At 45.6% G+C, this 17,147-nt stretch overlaps 3 protein-coding genes and 2 long non-coding RNA genes across 6 annotated transcripts; all 5 read left to right on the top strand.

The window, feature by feature from the left end:
- Positions 1–242: 242 nt before the first annotated feature.
- LOC134010891 (uncharacterized) lies at positions 243–1,102 on the top strand. The gene is made up of 5 exons (XR_009928355.1): positions 243–350; positions 462–515; positions 672–779; positions 887–940; positions 1,048–1,102. It is a non-coding gene; the product is annotated as an uncharacterized LOC134010891 (long non-coding RNA).
- A 273-nt stretch (positions 1,103–1,375) lies between these two features.
- LOC134011044 (uncharacterized) lies at positions 1,376–1,780 on the top strand. The gene is made up of 3 exons (XR_009928371.1): positions 1,376–1,430; positions 1,534–1,641; positions 1,728–1,780. It is a non-coding gene; the product is annotated as an uncharacterized LOC134011044 (long non-coding RNA).
- Positions 1,781–2,302: 522 nt separating this feature from the next.
- Positions 2,303–4,293, top strand: LOC134011277 (inner ear-specific collagen-like). The gene is made up of 10 exons (XM_062450843.1): positions 2,303–2,340; positions 2,447–2,500; positions 2,578–2,631; positions 2,748–2,801; positions 3,219–3,272; positions 3,366–3,419; positions 3,567–3,620; positions 3,725–3,778; positions 3,884–3,901; positions 4,005–4,293. Exons 2-10 carry the CDS (start codon positions 2,498–2,500, stop codon positions 4,086–4,088), a joined length of 429 nt encoding a protein of 142 aa, XP_062306827.1. The 5' UTR covers positions 2,303–2,340; positions 2,447–2,497; the 3' UTR covers positions 4,089–4,293.
- Positions 4,273–7,368, top strand: LOC134010806 (tetra-peptide repeat homeobox protein 1-like). Its single transcript, XM_062450089.1, has 6 exons — positions 4,273–4,953; positions 5,072–5,219; positions 5,472–5,578; positions 5,778–5,858; positions 5,951–6,145; positions 6,418–7,368. The coding sequence occupies exons 1-6, from the start codon at positions 4,273–4,275 to the stop codon at positions 6,568–6,570; spliced, it is 1,365 nt and encodes a 454-aa protein (XP_062306073.1). The 3' UTR covers positions 6,571–7,368.
- Positions 7,369–7,828: 460 nt separating this feature from the next.
- On the top strand, positions 7,829–17,116 carry soat1 (sterol O-acyltransferase 1). Of its 2 annotated transcripts, none has more exons than XM_062450814.1 (16): positions 7,829–7,969; positions 8,531–8,687; positions 10,006–10,064; positions 10,650–10,798; positions 11,192–11,266; positions 11,422–11,529; positions 11,673–11,955; positions 12,121–12,199; positions 12,302–12,392; positions 12,698–12,743; positions 12,898–13,027; positions 13,388–13,485; positions 13,627–13,725; positions 14,014–14,149; positions 14,811–14,956; positions 15,109–17,116. In XM_062450814.1, exons 2-16 carry the CDS (start codon positions 8,549–8,551, stop codon positions 15,187–15,189), a joined length of 1,719 nt encoding a protein of 572 aa, XP_062306798.1. In that variant the 5' UTR covers positions 7,829–7,969; positions 8,531–8,548; the 3' UTR covers positions 15,190–17,116. The 2 variants fall into 2 exon arrangements, with proteins under 2 accessions (XP_062306798.1, XP_062306797.1); XM_062450813.1 differs by lacking the exon at positions 7,829–7,969 and adding an exon at positions 8,114–8,132.
- The last annotated feature ends 31 nt before the right edge of the window (positions 17,117–17,147 follow it).

Below are 17,147 nucleotides of genomic sequence, written 5' to 3'. Positions count from 1 at the left end.
GACTGAGGGGCCTAGAGGGGCCCGCAGGGGGAGCGGGACCAGCTGTGAGTGCCTGTTTATAAATCCTGTCTTCTTTCATCACGGTAGCCTTGTTGAGATGAAAGGACCCTCTCTCAAAACGCGTCCGCATCGCATGAATACGAAATCGCCCTGAATATGGATCATGTAAATACGAAATTGATCGGGCTGTTCCACTGAGTGCGACAGAACTAATGCGGTGGGATTTCCTGTTCCTGTTTAAGGGTGAGAAGGGAGAAGGGGGACCTCGTGGGGAGAGCAGCCTTAAGGGTTTCCAAGGAGACCGAGGTAAACAAGGAGTACAAGGGCCCACTGGAGCACCAGGGAAACAGGTAGGGGGCTCGTCCAGAATAACAAATCGCAATAGGCTGCCCACCCAGGAAGTGTTTGGACAAGAGAGAAGGCCATTGGCCAACACATGTCCTGCCTTCCTGCGTCTCCAGGGTTCCAGGGGTTCCCCAGGCGACAGAGGGAAGCAGGGCGTCTCAGGACTGAAGGTGAGTGACATGCAAGCCATACCTTTCTGAAACTCCAGTCTCCATACATATGGCAACCAAAAATTCAGCTATCACATGCGTTAAAACTAGCCTGGCCCCTTAAGATTACACTAACCACTCTAGCCAGTGCAGTGATGCCTGTTTCCTCTGTGTTAGGGTCAGCCTGGCAATAGAGGCTTGTCAGGTCTTCCAGGGCGATATGGAACAGGGGGGAGTACAGGACCTGGTGGCGCCAAGGGACGAAAGGGCATCCATGGACAAAGGGTGAGTGGCTTGCTCTGTTAACACAGTCATTCTCTCATGTAGACTGCTTGAAGTGAATGAGATGGGATAGGATGGATGTCTAACCCTTGTTTACAATGACGTTCCAGGGGCCTCCAGGAAGTCTAGGCCCTGCAGGTTTAATAGGCCCTAAAGGACCACGAGTAAGTATTTACCTGTTTCACAGTTTTCCAACGTGGGACATAATGGAAGATCTGGATGGATCTTCTAACACATGTGGACACGTGTGCATGTGATCTCCTGTCCTCAGGGTTCACCTGGAAAGAGGGGTGCAGGTGGTAAAGATGGAAATCCAGGGCCAAAGGTTAGATGTACCTTTCAGTTTGATGTCCGCCTTGTTCCTACAAAGTGCCAACCTCCTGTAGGTGAAAAGGCATGTTAATGATGATGCCTGTTGCTGTGTGTGCTAGGGAGATTCTGGGGAGAAGGGTTATCTTGGCAGTAGGGGTGAGAAAGGAGAAATGGTAAGTACCTCTGTTTTTCTGAATCCTAAATAAGCAATTTGTGAGAGTGCAGTTGGTTTAAATCTTTGCTGTCAGTAAATTAGGGTGTGATGTTATGGATGGTTTTCACTCCCAGGGAGTGGCAGGTCCAATGGGGCAGAAGGGAGGCTCCGGGAAAAGAGGCAAGATGGTAAGAAATGCAGTTATGTTCTTCAAATTGCTACATAAGTTTTTTGAACACTGCCAAACGGCGGCGTCAGAAGGTGCTTGCCTTCATGTGGGTGTGTTTGTAGGGGACCTTGGGAAAGAAGGGGTTCGCTGGGTCAGCTGGACCAAAAGGTCGACCAGGACATACTGGCCCCCCAGGAGAAGAGGGAGACATAGGACCCGATGGGCCAAAGGTGAGAGGTCATCATCTCTTCATGGATGACAGGGTCTCATAACAGTCTGTCAAATGATGGCTTCTAACCAGGTCCTTTCTTTGAAGGGATTGGACCAGGGCCCAGGACAAAAAGGGAGTAAGGGACTTCCTGGAAAGCCGGTGGGTTTAATTCATTATATTATCCTATTTTCCCATTACACAATAGAGACAACTTTTTTGTGTGGGTGGAAAAAAAGTTTGGAAAAAGTTTAACAAAAAAGGTTTTAAAAAGGTTTTCATATTTGTTTTTCCAAACTTTTTTTCCAAAACCTTTTTCTAAAACGTTGTTTCTCACACAAGAAAACAACAATCTTTTTTGTACTACAAGAGTTTTGAAAACAAAAGTTTACAAAAAAAAGTTAATAAGGATGTGTAAACTTTTGCCATCTCCTTCTAAAAGTGTTGAAAAACTGTGTTTTTCAATTCTTAGGGAGCACCAGGACCGATGGGGAAGCCTGGCTCTGTAGGAAGACCTGGAAAGCCAGCAAGTATCCCATTTAGACACATTTCATATAGATCCACATTCACAGAAAATGTGATAGCAAAGCTGCTCTGATTCCCGATTACAAGGCACAGTCTAGTGTTGTTCTCAATGGGTCGTGTTGGGTGGGGTTTGTAATTTTAGGGTCTTGCTGGTCTGGATGGCTTGCTTGGAGTTGAAGGGAATGAAGGAGACCCGGTAGGATAATATTCTGTTCAAATATCCACAATCACAATACCTGAAATAAATTCATCTACATTCAACCGTGTGCTCTAACTTTCCCACCCCTCTCCGTACACACCAGGGTGATATCGGCTACAGAGGAGCCTCCGGAAGAACTGGCCGACCTGGCAGGATGGTGAGAGACATGCATCATCATACACACATTCTTATAAGTGACATTTCTTCGTACGAATGTACCATTGAATGTTGCAGGGTCAACTTGGACACCTTGGACTGAGGGGGAACAATGGAAGCCCTGGATCCAAGGTAGGGCTTATCTGGGAACTTTTGTTTAAAGATTATTTTCTGGTGGAAGTTGTTACCTGTGGAGAGCAGAGCAGTGCACTGGTATCTTCATGTTGCTCTACCATTGTGTTCTCCAGGGGGATTTTGGACCGAAAGGCAAACGTGGACCCCCTGGACCAGCAGGGCCGAAGGTATGCACATAAAACCTTCCTACTGCAAACACATCGAGACACAACCTAAGAGGAACTGGAAGCTTGTTTCGGTGGCTGTTTAGGTGGCTGTTTAGGTGGATGTTTAAGTGGATGTTTAGGTGGATGTTTAAGTGGATGTTTCGGTGGATGTTTAGGTGGATGTTTAGGTGGATGTTTAAGTGGATGTTTAGGTGGATGTTTAGGTGGATGTTTAAGTGGATGTTTAGGTGGATGTTTAAGTGGATGTTTAGGTGGATGTTTAAGTGGATGTTTAGGTGGATGTTTAAGTGGATGTTTAAGTGGATGTTTAAGTGGGTGTTTAAGTGGATGTTTAAGTGGATGTTTAAGTGGATGTTTAAGTGGATGTTTCGGTGGATGTTTCCAGCGTGAGAGTAAACTTCCTCCTGTCTTCATCAGGGTCTTCCAGGCCTGCGAGGAGAGAAGGGGGATATCGGCCTCTCGGGGTCCAAGGTACAGCTCATGTTTCTGAGGAGCCGCCTTTTCCAGATCGTTGAAAAGTCGTTTTTGTCTCAGATCCATGATTCTTTATGTCCCTGTTGTCAGGGTCAACCTGGTGACAAAGGCCTATCAGGAAACAGTGGAATTCCTGGACTCAAAGTAGGGAACCTTTGCATTCCAATTTCAGCACACAAGAAATGTATAGTTGTGTAAAGTGTGTGTCTAAGTGTGTGTCTAATTTAGAATGTAACTGGTGACAAATGAATGATCATCTATTTATCTATACACATCTTCCATTTTGTGTAGGGTAATCAGGGCTTGATTGGGCCTAAAGGAAGAATAGGTCCAAAAGGTCTACAGGTGAGTTAGCTGTAATGCAGTTCTGTAATCTATAGTATCTATAGAATGGAATCAGGGATCATTCCTGTCAGGTCTCTTTACCTGTGGTTTCTGATGTTATTCAGGGTGTCATCGGTCCACGTGGGCCGCCTGGAGGAAGAGGGTCACCTGGACCTCCAGTACGTGACTTCTATTTCATTTAGAAAGCATCATTTCAGCGCTTGATAATCACTTCCTGATACGTAATGTTCCATTTTTGATCAATTTCATTGTCTGCTTTCCAGGGCCTCTTTGGGAAAAAGGTGTGTTCATAACACTTTAGGGTTATTAATGCGTCTATTTCCGGGGCTTTTTGATGCATTGGTGTGTGCAGAAGGATTGCTGACAGTGTTCTGGTTTGTTAAGGGGGTGAAGGGCGTGCAAGGATTGCCTGGAGTCAAGGGAGAGAGAGGCCAGAGAGGACCACCAGTGAGGATGACTTTAATTTAATTCTTAAATTTATTTCTGCAGCAACCAAAGGTTTGAATAAAAAATGAACAGCGGATGTAATTATAATTGTAAATTATACATTGAGGCTTTTGAAACATTTCTTTCACAGGGTAAACCTGGCGTACCAGGTCCACCAAGATCTGGATTGAGATCTGGACCACAACTCTTGAAGAAATCCACACCCATGCCCAGGCCTAGCACCAAGCTAAACCCTGGATCTGGACCACAACTCTTGAAGAAATCCACACCCATGCCCAGGCCTAGCACCAAGCTAAACCCTGGATCTGGACCACAACTCTTGAAGAAATCCACACCCATGCCCAGGCCTAGCACCAAGCTAAACCCTGGATCTGGACCACAACTCTTGAAGAAATCCATACCCATGCCCAGGCCTAGCACCAAGCTAAACCCTGGATCTGGACCACAACCGGTGCTAAGGCGTGGATCAACAACTGGGCAAAGACCTGAACTAAAAGCAGGGATCAGATCTGGGCGAAGACCTGGATCTAAACCGCTTCCGATACCTGGGCCAGGAGCTGAGCTAAGACAAGGGCTCAGACCTGATCCAAGACCTGGTCCAAGACCTGGGTTAAGAACTGGGTTAAGACCTGGGTTAAGACCTGGGCTAAGACCTGGGCTAAGATCTTGGCTAAGACCCAATCCAAGACCAGGAACTAGACCTGATCTAACACCAGGGGTTAAACCTGGGCAAAAGCCTGGACCAAGATCCAAACCTGACCCCAAACCTGGACCTAGACCTGGACCTAGACCCAAACCTGGACCTGGACTTAAACCTGGACCTGGACAAAGACAAAAAACTAAAACCAAACCTGCTCCAATTTTTCAAAGAAGAGGACCTTTAAAAGTTGGTACACGATTAACCCTCATTCTGCTGATCCATTCATCTCCTGTTTCATACTATATTTACAGACACAGTATGGTGTGTGTGTCTCACCCTCCTTCTGTCCCTTACGTGTTTCCAGCCACCCCCAAGCACTGTGACCCGAGGCCCACCAGGGCATCTGGGTGACCAGGCCGTCACCGGCACCTTCGGCTGGCCGGAGGGCACCAGGGACAGCCCTGCCACCACCTGTCACGAGCTGGGTCTAATCCACCCGCACCTGGAGGACGGTCAGTGGTTCAGACCAGGGGCGTCGTAACGGGGAGGGGGATTAGAATGATTCTAGGGGCACTGGTTAGACAGGGGGCCCAGCAGAACCCCATACTTCCCTGTGTGATTTTGATTTTAGGGCCCCGAGTACAAATTAGCCAGGGGGCCCAGAAACCCTAGCGGTGCCCCTTGTTCAGACACTTCAGACTAGGGTTGCTGTTGATAAGGATCCTGTGTTGTTGACCTTGTCCTGTTTCACCCTCTCTCCCCAGGGCTCTTCTACATGGACCCGAACCAGGGCTGTCCTTACGATGCCCTGCAGGTGCTCTGTAACTTCACAGCAGGAGGGACTACCTGCATACAGCCTGTCACCTCTCAGGTACGCTCATTCACTCTTACACTGGCTCAGGTACACTCATTCACTCTTACACCTGCTCAGGTACACTCATTCACTCTTACACCTGCTCAGGTACACTCATTCACTCTTACACCTGCTCAGGTACACTCATACTGTCAAGTATCTAAATGTTTTGTCTAGGATATTGATGGCTCATTTCCATTTACTCTTTGAATGGCAGATTGCAGGAAAGTGGGAACCAGAAAAAAATAAATCGAAAAGTTCTGTTCAATGGATCAGTCAGCTAAATAGTAGCAACAAGGTAAGTCTTCCTACAGTCCACACTGATTAGAGTGATGAGATTTTTACATGATGAAGATCTCTGATATGAATTCATTTGTCCATGCATCCTAGATTGAGTATGCTGGTTTAGATGTCGTGCAGTTGCGGTTTCTACGGTTACACAGCCACTCTGCCTCCCAACGTGTGAGCATAGGTTGCCAGGACAACCACGCCATCGCCAACACAACTGGCAGGCTTCACTTTCTTGGAGACACTAATACAAAGATTGGTTCGAAGCATATCACCGTGACCAGGAAAGGTTGTGAGGTGAGACCCAAAGATAGCCAAGTTATGTCATGTAAACTGAATCACTTGAAATGCCAGTCCTTCTGAATTTAGGGATTTCCACGGCGAGTGCAGTTCATTTCCTCACCCCTAGATGCCAGTCAACACACAGCAGACAATCCAACGCATTACCATACATCACACAGGCCTTACCCCAGAGATCAATGAGCTGTCAAATACTTCATCTTGACTGGGTGCTACCCACAGGGCCTCCTACAATTTTCACCCTGTCTGCCTGTGTGTCCGTCTGCCAGGTGGAGGTGGAGTTGAAGGTGTGGGGGAGCTCCGAGCTACATCGGGGGGACATGGAGCTCCTTCCTGTGAGGGGCCTGGGGGTGGAGGAGAGGGGGGGCCAGCCCAGGGACCCAGAGCCAATCATCACCCTGGGCCTCCTCTGCTTCTTATAGCCTAACCCCTGGGGGAAGGCAGCTGGTCGCTTCTAAGGCAACGTCTTTATATAGGAGCTGGCTGCAGAGGGGATGGTTAAGCAGTCGCTTGAATCTCCAATCTCTTCTGGATCCCTTATATCAACTGTCTTTAGTTCAGTCTCGTGTCTTGTGTTTATATTTTAGTCATGTATTGATGGAAACTTGCTTCCGATGTATTTTGGTTTTCAAAAGGAAATGGAGAATATAATGAAATGGAATTAAGGTAGAACTGTACTTCTGTAGTGTGGTCATCTAAAGCCTAAATAATTTGTGTTGCTGGCAACTCCTCTTACTATCACTGTCATTTCAAACATTTGATATATATATATATAGGGTTTGATGATGTTGATGTTAATAGGGGTTGGCTTTACCAAAGGCTGGTATGGAAGGAATTTTGCTAGAGGGTCTGTAGAATATTGTAGTTGTTGTGTGTGTGGGTGGTTGTGTGTGTGTGTGTGTGTAACAGGGGTAATGCAACAGCATGGGGTGTGATGAGAATTAACTATGCGTGATGAGTTATTGATGATGCTGTAAATATGTATCATTCATAAAGAAAAAAAGATATAATATTGTGGGTGTTTGAGTCTGTGCATGAATTGTTTGAGACATGTTTGTGTGTATATACTGAATTTAAATGTGTTGAGCTTTTATAAAGGTTCATGCCTGCTGAAGATTACCTGAAAATATTGATATGTTGGAATATGTGGATATTGTCTTCAAATTTTGTACTCTGTTTTACTGTCAAGTCACCCTTTTACTGTAATTTCAACTGTTTCATGATATAGCACTACTGCAATAAAACATTTTACAGGAAGTCAGCTGATTTCTGCTCATAAAAGACACTCAGACACGCTTGCTGACAAAGGACACTGTCACTTCTGTACGCCGTTGCTAACTCATCATCCACAGCAAATCTTTATTTACAGAGGAACGAGTGGGCAGTTTCTTTAAAAAATAAAAAAAAACACATGAAAAACACATTTTTTTCTTTCACAAAGAAAATGACCTTGAAGACACTTACACAAATTGAATTCATCCCACCATGAGTCACGATGTTTCTTATTTGGGTTTGGGAAATGAGTGTTTTTTTTGCAAGAGAGAGACCGTTGCATTTGAAACTTACTTGACTGACTGTTCAGAGGCGATGAAAAGCTAATCTATTGGCTCCAGTCGAAAAGCAAGGCGTTGACGTATGAAAGGAGGAGAGACCTTTTAACCAATCGACAGCAGGCTTTCTATCAACATTAGCAGAGGTGAGAGGAGTGTGAATGTGATTCAGATTGAACAGGTATCTGCACAGCTAGCTGCTTGCATGCCTGATTTGACATTGGCTAGCTAGTGAAGTCGGAAAGACGAGGAATCTTCCGGAAGCAGAAACGTGTGAGTATGTCTGTATTTATAATGTAGCTCGATAGAGCTAAGTATATTGATGCCCCACTTGTAGCTCAAGTTAGCAAGTCGAGCTGATGTTTTGGCAGGGGAAGAAAGCTATTTGTAGCGCTCCACAGAAGCACTGTTTGACAGTCTTCTGCACTGGACAGGTAACCAGTACAGTACAGGTTGATGCTAGAAAGGTTAATCGTTAGTGCCTAAAGTGAACAGACGCTGAATTTAAAATGAAAGATGCGTGAAATAACTCCATGAGTTAAACGGCTACTCTTCGTTGAATAATCAGCCACTGTCTGTCTCTATCTGTTTTTGATTTAAAGATGAGGTTATTTACTGCTAGCTAGTTGTGGTTTCAGACAGATTCCTTGCCAGATAGCTCGCAAGCACCAAAACAGATGTATTGCCTGTGTTGAACAATAGAAAGCTCTGCGACTCGTTTTTCTCTTCCCAAGGCTAATGTTAGCAAATTCTTAACTGTTCTTTCAGTCATGTTTTGGATTAATGTTAAAGGTTCCGGGCTGAATATTTTACTTTGCCTGTTGGTCTGTAGGATTTGAATACCCGCGTTATGGAGAGCGAGAATGGCAGCACCGTCCGGTCCAGGAGCAGAGTCTTGCCAAAGATGCCGTCCTTCCCTGACCTGGACAGCCCGGTTGGAGAGAATGGAGAGAGCCAGTGTAATGGGGAGAAACGCTTAACCAGTAATGGTGAGAATATTTTACTGCTTGGGCCTAACATGTCTGTATTGGTTGAGAAATATCACTGTGGGTACAAGGGTAGCACTAGGTGTAACTCTTGTTGCTCAACATCTGGCAGGATCCAATATTCCTACAAATCAATATATTTATGATAGTGTTTGTTGCCTCTGAGTTAATTCATTTACAAGGTTCCTGAAATGATTGCTTATGACCTCTACAGCCATATAATACGTTACCTAGAGCTCAGCTATCTACAAGATTTAATTCTAAGGTTTCATTCAGGAACTATTGTCTACTGTGTCATTTTTACATCACAAGGTTGGATATGAAATTGGAACGGATTCACTTGCTCAAATACCAACACGTCAGAGAAGACGTCCTGGATCAATTGTGCACGCTTGCAGTCATGGGACTCAATCTCGCAATCCTGAAACAATGATTGTTTTATTTTCATGTTGTCACCAGTAAATTCCCAGTAGGCCACATCATAACCTGAGGTGACCTTCCATGGGTTGTGACTCATCCTACTCCAGTCCATTCATTTATCATAGTTCTTATCTATTATTTATCTTGGCCCTTTCTGAAACAAAAATGAGGATAGTGAGGCCTTGTTTTAATTCAGATGACAATGGAAAAATCTTATCTTCTGATAGTTTCATCTAGCTAGCCTATCTATCATTGTTTTGCTGTACAGCACCCAATCATTGATTGGGTTGATTATTGATTGGGGGAGGGGGGAAGTATGTTGGAAATGGACTAACAGTACAGTGCAGCTTACTTAAAGGTTGTGTAGGCAAGTTGTGCGTAGCTAGCGATTTTATCTTCAATTCCAAATTATTCTAAGGATAAATATCCCACCTCCTCCCTTCAAAGCCACTCCCACAAAACTATAGTAACACGCATTGAGTGCAGGGGCAGAGTGCGTGCTGGTAGGTAGACAGACAGACAGACAGATAGCCCGTCCAATCATCATCAGGGTACGGCTTAATGATTGGTTGTGTTTATTACAGTCTTGCGACACCCACAGATGTCGGAATAATTTCATATTATCGTCCAACCTTTTTGGACTTTTGCTATTAAGATAAGTTTATTTAGGCAAATCAAGTCAGCAGTGAGAAATGAAAGACAAACTTCCCTGAGACTCTCCCACCCATCCAGAGCTCAATTTTCTTGGCACAGACCTTTCTATGCAAATATTAGATGTTTACACTTCTCCAGGTCATGTGGACCTGTCTGTGACTATAGCAACCTGGAAAATGGATCTTCTCATCCTTTTGTTGTGTTGAAACATGATATGCTGCTTATCAGAAGTGGCTCTGTGTTTCAGGTAAGATGGAGGTGGAACAGCTGATCAGCCGTAAACTCCAGCTGAAGAGGAAAGCCGAGGTTCGTTTGTTTTGACGGTGTTTAACAATAGAGGCTTCCACAACGGGTCAGTGACTTCAACCCTTTGAATTAAAACCCCAGATTTGATGCCATGGAGACTTACCCTTACAGTTGGGAGGAACAGTTCCAGAACTGTCATTAAGTTATTAGGCCAGTTGATTTGCCTCGGCTATACTCTTCCAGTGCTACACAGAGCGTGGCTGTTTACCGTCGGTGCCAAATCCCCAATAGCACGACTGAGCCAATCTCTCTTAAGCCTGTGTGAGCTGTAATCTTATCATTTTAAACCCTGTCAATCTGCTTGTGCCCCGATGGTTTTTCAAATCCTGTTAATATTCGATGATTAGAGTAAGGAGCTAACCCTAAACATTTTCAACTTTCATCTTTTTTTGCATACAAATAGCAACAAGAACACCTTGATTAAAGCAGCAAGATGATTGAATTGTACTGTGAAAAAAATTATACTGCAGTGCAATAATAACAAATAAATTCCTCAACTACAGTCTGACAATAGAATGCAGTTAGCGCAGCGTTTGATTGCGGTGTCATCCTCATGCCTGTCTGTGTGCGTGTACCTTACCCCAGCACCTGAAGAGTGACCTCATGCGTCAGTTCGAAGGCCAGGTGAACGACTTCATGGACAGTCTGATCGAAGAGTCCGCCATTCTGGAGGCTGCGCCAGTATCTGCCGCCTTCTCCCCCCCGCTCTCCGACAAGGAAATGACCAAACTCGGGTATGAATCGCCTCGTGTGTGCTCCGCACATAACTTACCTTTTTTCATTCATACCTCTCTCGTTTGAAATGCAGCGGCCCAGAGGATCCCTCAAACCTGAATAAGATGTTAACTCATGTTTCCTAGCTTACACAGTTATTTAATCCTACCTGGATGTCAATGTTTCATGTCTCCCGGTTAATCATTTAGTCATTTAGCAGACGCTCTTATCCAGAGCGACTTACAGTAAGTACAGGGACATTCCCCCCGAAGCAAGTAGGGTGAAGTGGCTTGCCCAAGGACACAACGTCATTTGGCACGGCCGGGAATCAAACTGGCAACCTTCAGATTACTAGCCCGCTTCCCTAACCGCTCAGCCACCTGACTCCCTTGTAATCCATCTTGTTTTTGCAGCCTGTCCTCCTGCGGACAGCTTCGGTCGCCGCAGAGCCAGGGCAAGCAGTTTGTCAACAGAAGGTCCTTGTTGGAGTAAGTCCTGGTTAAATCCATCTCTGGACAACATTTTGACATCTTTAATCAGAATGTATGTCCTGATTTCTTCCATGCAGTTCTGCTGGCGTGTACAGGATCAGTGATTGCGTGTCTCTGCATGTATGACCGTGTTCTCTCTCTCTATGGAAAAGCGAGCTGTTTGAGGTCAACCACATCAGGACCATCTACCACATGTTCATCGCCCTGCTCATCCTCTTCATCCTCAGTACGGTTGTCGTAGACTTCATCGACGAGGGCAGGTGAGGTCGAAGGTGTTGTTCAGTCTCTCAAACCGCCCCTAAAACTTGCAGATGAGTGGACTGTCCAGGTAGCAGCAATGATGGACGTTCTAGCCAGCACAGAATAATCCTGTCCTTCTCCTTCCCTCTCTCTTCCCTCTCAGGCTGGTGCTGGACTTTGACCTCCTGGTGTACGCGTTCGGCCAGTTCCCCCTGGTGGTCTCCACGTGGATCTGCATGTTCCTGTCGGTTCTGGTGGTTCCCTACCTGCTGTTCCAAATTTGGGCCTCCCAGTACCTGAGCTCGGCCTTGCCCGGTCTGTGGAGCCTCCTGCTGGGGTCGCTCTTTGTCCTCTACCAGGCCCTGGGTCTGGGCCTCCTGCCCACTTACGTGGCCGTGGGGAACAGCCTGCCTCCAGCCTCCTGCTTCGTAATCATCCTGGAGCAGGTATGAGCCTAGCCTACAGTAGCCTAGCCTAGCTTAGCCTAGCTTAGCCTACACTAGCTTGCTTTTTCCTAGCCTAAAAGCAGCCCAGCTAAGAATAGCTTGCGTCCAGGACCGTGTAAACCTGTGTGAACGCAGGGTTAGCCTCATTTGTGAGGCCTCTTCCAGGTGCGTCTGATGATGAAATCCTACTCATACATGAGAGAGAATGTTCCCAGGGTCCTGGCCTTGGCCAAAGACAAGAAGGGTATGTAGAGAACCAGAACTGTACTCTCTCACACAGACATGCTAGAACTCCTCCTGTCCCTCTCTGCGTCTGTATTGATGTGATCTCACTTCCTGTCTTCAGGCTCGGCTCTTGCTTCAGTCACACCCCAGATGACCCAGTACATCTACTTCCTGTTTGCCCCCACCCTCATCTACAGAGACAAATACCCCAGGTAAAATACGGGTCAAGTCTACACATGCTTATTGGATGAGGCACCACATTCATGCTCTCTGTCTGACTCCCTGGATCTGTCAGATCCAGGGAGTCAGGTGGCTGAGCCGTTAGGGAATCGGGCTAGTAATCCGAAGGTTGCCAGTTCGATTCCTGGACGTGCCAAATGACGTTGTGTCCTTGGGCAAGGCACTTCACCCTACTTGCCTCGGGGGGAATGTCCCTGTACTTAGCGTAAGTCGCTCTGGATAAGAGCGTCTGCTACATGACTAAATGAAATGAATGAATGTCTCTGTCTACCTGCAGAAATCCAGAAATCCGATGGAGCTATGTGGCCACCAAGTTCCTGCAGGTAACCTTTTGTAATGCTGTGCTGGGCTGTACCATCGACCACAAGATAACATCCTCTCACATTTTATACTCAACTCTCTCTCCTTCACTCTCCCCCTCTCCCGTCCTTCCCTCTCTCTCCCTCTCTCTTCCTATCTCTCTCGCTCCCCATCCAGGTTCTGGGCTGTCTGTTCTATGCCTACTATGTGTTTGTGCGCCTGTGCATCCCCCAGTTCCGCAGCATCAGTCCCCAGCTGTTTGACCTGAGAGCCATGGTGCTGTGCGTCTTCAGTTCCATCCTTCCAGGTACTGGAGAGACACGCCCCGGCCAGGGGGCCCCAGCCAGGGGGCCCCAGCCAGGGGGCCCCAGCCAGGGGGCCCCAGCCAGGGGGCCCCAGCCAGGGGGCCCCAGCCAGGGGTTCTATCAATCTCCATGATGGATGTGAATAAAAACTTGCCGTCATTTGCAACGAATTCTTAGCTTCCTCACTCTCTCTCTCTGTCTCCCTCACTCTCTCTTGTCTCCCTCACTCTCTGTCCCTCTCTCCCTCACTCTCTCTCTCTCTCTCTCTCTCTGTCTCCCTCTGTCCCTCTCTCTCTGTTTCTCTCTCTGTGTCTCTCTCTGTCCCTCTCTCTCTCTCTCTCTCTCTCTGTCTCTCCCTCTAGGTGCGCTGGTTCTGTTTTTGGCCTTCTTCGCCTTCCTCCACTGCTGGCTCAATGCTTTTGCTGAGATGCTGCGCTTTGCAGACAGGATGTTCTACAAGGTACGCAAAGAGAGATAGAGAGAGAGGCGGATTACCTGTTATTAGAGTCTGTGATCTGGAACAGCCAACCCACGCTCTGACACTCAGAGGAATCCTTGAGGCAAGAGACTAAAATCAAGTTGTGTGTTTCTCCACTTACAGGATTGGTGGAATTCCACCTCTTTCGCCAACTACTATCGTACCTGGAATGTGGTGGTTCATGATTGGCTGTACTACTACATTTACCGGGACTTCTTGTGGGTGAGTGCTGACTGATCATTGGACTACATCAGTCTCAATCTCAACACGATCTCTCTGAACACTGTCTTAACACAGTCGGCTAGGATTTCTCATTCTGTTTCTCTCTTTGTCTCCCTCTCTCTTTGTCTCTCTCTCTCTCTCTCTCTCTCTCTCTCTCTCTCTATCCCCCTCTCTCTCTATCTCTCTATCCCCCTCTGTCTTTCTATCTCTCCCGCTCTTTGTCTCTCCCGCTCTTTGTCTCTCTCTCTCTCTCTCTCTCTCTCTCTCTCTCTCTCTCGGCCATGTAAGGTGTCCCGGAAGCGTTTCCGTGCGGCGGCCATGTTCCTGGTGTTCACCGTGTCGGCGGTGGTCCACGAGTACATCCTGGCTATCTGCTTCGGATTCTTCTACCCCGTCCTCTTCTGCCTCTTCATGTGCTTCGGAAGTAAGATTCAAGTAGAACACAATTCTGGCTGCTCAAATTCAAATGGTGAAATTCAGATCCAAAACTTAGAACTAAACATTTCTGCCGAAAAAATTCTGATAGAAACATCTGGGATACCAAGGATAGGTAAAGCAATCGAGCCTGAATGCAATCGAACCATCTCACTTCTCCGAGAAGGGTCCATCTGCAGACCTCTCTCCTCAGGCCCCTCTCATCCAGGTGTGGCTGCAGGCAGTCATACATACAGATCAGTCATACAGTCACAGCCTGGGGTCAGAGGAGAGAGGTGCGGTCTGAGGCAAGCAATTCCTATCCCGGATGTTGAAATCAGATTTTTTGGGGGGGCTCAGATTTCACCATTAGAATTTGAGCAGCCTGAATTTTGTTCTATTATAATTTCTGAAGCTGGAATATTGTTTTGTTTTATTGAATTTTTGGATTCTGAATTTTACTGTTCGAATTTGAGCAACTTGAATGTCCGAACATTGAATTTTGGATCTGATTTTTTTTAACATTTAAATGAATTCATATTTCTATTTTAAAGGAGGTGAATTCATTTTATGTCTCTCTGTTTTCTATGTCGCCCTGTCTGTGTGCTCTCCTCTGCGGTCTGGTCATGTGACCTCTACCCCTTGTGGACCTCGCCTCCTTCCCCTGTCAGTGATGTTCAACTTCATCCTTCATGACCGGAGGAAAGGCCCCATCTGGAATGTGATCATGTGGACGACCCTCTTCCTGGGTCAGGGGGTGATCATCTGCCTGTACTCCCAGGAGTGGTATGCTCAGCGTCACTGCCCCCTGCAGGAGGTAAATACAAACTGCACCCACACTCCAAACAAGACTTCACTCCACGTTGGTAACCGAGCCAAGTAATGGCTAGGCCTGTTGAGCTCAAGAGCATGTCATACAGGGACACTACCTGAACCACCTCTGCTGCATCGGTGTCATGTGTGTTCCAGCCCTCCTTCCTGGACCTGATGAAGCCTCGTTCGTGGAGCTGCCACCTTCAATCCGGGCCGCCCGAAGCAGACACACTCTGAGGTCATACCCCCGCAACTAACCGGACTGAACTATGCTGGCCAATCACTGGAGCGGATGACCGCCAAACCAGGAAGTGAAAGAGGGCTAGAAACCGGCCTCCTTTTACTGCAGAGCCTTTTGTTTGTGCCCTTTCCATACTGTTTCATTGCACTAAGGTTAATTCCAACTGATGTAGGGGGAGAGCTCATGTATGTGTTTCATTAGTGTGGAAGGAGGGAACCTCGGCACTGTGTGCCAAAACTGCCGAACACTGGATGTCAAACTCACCGAGATGCCTTATTCTTCCCTTTTCTGTTCATTTTTTTTAATGGTGGTTAATTTACACGCCAGGTTTACATTGAACCAACCAAAATGTGAACTCCATTTTTCTCTTATTCAGTTACTTATATCACGATCTCGTTCTTTCTTCTGACTGACTTGCATCCCCCTATATGTCACAGGAAGTGATTTGTGCCAATGTTATGCTCTTAAGATGGCTGCTAAAAATGCTGTCCTCTTTCTGCTGGTATGCAGTAACATGATAGCACATTCAAGCCATCTGTTTCTACTTGACCAATGGTGTAAGCACAGGTTTTTGATAACATGATTCATGCTGCTGATGGTTTCCAAGACTGAAGAATCACAGTGAAAATGATTATTCGGTGATGTCATTGTTTCTCCTGAAAGATTGTAACCTTATTTCCAGTGGTTTTCAACTCCATAGTGAAGTGGCTGTACATGTCGAGCTATCAACCTACTTGATCTTGGTTTAAAACCACAGGAACTATAAATGTGTCTGTGTCTACGATTTATTCCTGTATTTATGCCCAGGGTGTTACCAGCTAAACACGATGGACATGAATATAGATCTCTGGAAGTGTATGAGATTACTGTTGCTACTGTATGACTATGAATGTAATTGCCAACATGTCAGATATACAGACTGGAATGCAGCCGGTCTAGGTATTAATCAAGATATATATATTATATTCATTCAAAAGCAATATATTGAGAGCTCCAAACAAATCAGTGATTCTACAGTTTGGTTCAGTGAGACCGAATGATGTTAGTTAGCTTGTGTGTTAATGTGCGCAACTGATTAAACTTGTATAAATACTATTGTGCCTAAAGCACAGATTGTGAAGTACTGAAATACTTTGTACGTTGTGTCTGAATTGAATCACAGATCCATAGCATTATTAAATGTTACCAGATGTTGTACATGGTTTCTTATTGGCAGGAATTGTATTTGTAAAGCTTTAGAGTAGACGAAAAAGTATAATAACATTTAAGATTATTTTAAGTGGACAGATTGAGAACAGGTTCATCCCATTTTATGACACTAGATGGCGCCATTCAGCTAAATTCCACTCCCAACTTTCCACTCCAACTTTCCCCTCCCTACATCTCTGGTCACCAATAATCTCCAATGTGATCCAGAATTTTGATGTGGAAAGGAGTCATCTAACCTATCACAACATGGTGTATATGTGAATGTAAAGATTTGTTAGAATGCTAGTTTTTCTTTCTATTTCAACTTTTTAGTTTTTTCTGTGTGCAGTCTGTTATCATGAAAGATTTGTAAAATAGTTTTTTACCTTTTTTGATTCAAGCATATTTACACTTTTGAACGCAGCTAACTTGTTGCCATTTGATTTTCTTAAGATCAAGACGGAATTAGTTGTAATATTTAAAACCTTTGGACGTACAGTATGTGTTAGACTCAAGTATCATGTTTTTGCTGCTGTAGTTTAAGGGTATTATTTACAATTACACTTGTCAAAGTGTTGAATCTTTTCAGACTTTAACCATTAGAATGCGTTTGTTTGGCCTTCAATAGACGATCTGATAGATCAGAGTTATCAAACTACCAAGTCCAGGCGCGGTTTCTAATACTCATCCCAGCGAATCACGAACTGTACAAAAAATTAAAGTTGTATTAAGTTAGCGTGTCCATTATGCTTGTTTACTAATTAGC

This window comes from Osmerus eperlanus, chromosome 24 (genome assembly GCF_963692335.1).
Source record: "Osmerus eperlanus chromosome 24, fOsmEpe2.1, whole genome shotgun sequence".
Taxonomy (NCBI): domain Eukaryota; kingdom Metazoa; phylum Chordata; class Actinopteri; order Osmeriformes; family Osmeridae; genus Osmerus; species Osmerus eperlanus.
The sequence above is the reverse complement of the archived record's forward strand: the minus strand, read 5'-3'. Positions and strand labels throughout refer to the sequence as shown.

Bases quoted from the DNA above. Each gene is read 5' to 3' on its own strand.
- LOC134010806 (XM_062450089.1), top strand. From the start codon at position 4,273: ATGCCCAGGCCTAGCACCAAGCTAAACCCTGGATCTGGACCACAACTC. The intron at 4,954-5,071 runs GTTGGTACACGA...ACGTGTTTCCAG, and splicing joins AAAGAAGAGGACCTTTAAAA to CCACCCCCAAGCACTGTGAC. The intron at 5,859-5,950 runs GTAAGTCTTCCT...CATGCATCCTAG, and splicing joins AGCTAAATAGTAGCAACAAG to ATTGAGTATGCTGGTTTAGA.
- LOC134011277 (XM_062450843.1), top strand. The intron at 3,273-3,365 runs GTACAGCTCATG...CCCTGTTGTCAG, and splicing joins TCGGCCTCTCGGGGTCCAAG to GGTCAACCTGGTGACAAAGG. The intron at 3,420-3,566 runs GTAGGGAACCTT...CATTTTGTGTAG, and splicing joins GTGGAATTCCTGGACTCAAA to GGTAATCAGGGCTTGATTGG.
- soat1 (XM_062450814.1), top strand. From the start codon at position 8,549: ATGGAGAGCGAGAATGGCAGCACCGTCCGGTCCAGGAGCAGAGTCTTG. The intron at 8,688-10,005 runs GTGAGAATATTT...TCTGTGTTTCAG, and splicing joins GAAACGCTTAACCAGTAATG to GTAAGATGGAGGTGGAACAG. The intron at 14,957-15,108 runs GTAAATACAAAC...TGTGTGTTCCAG, and splicing joins GTCACTGCCCCCTGCAGGAG to CCCTCCTTCCTGGACCTGAT.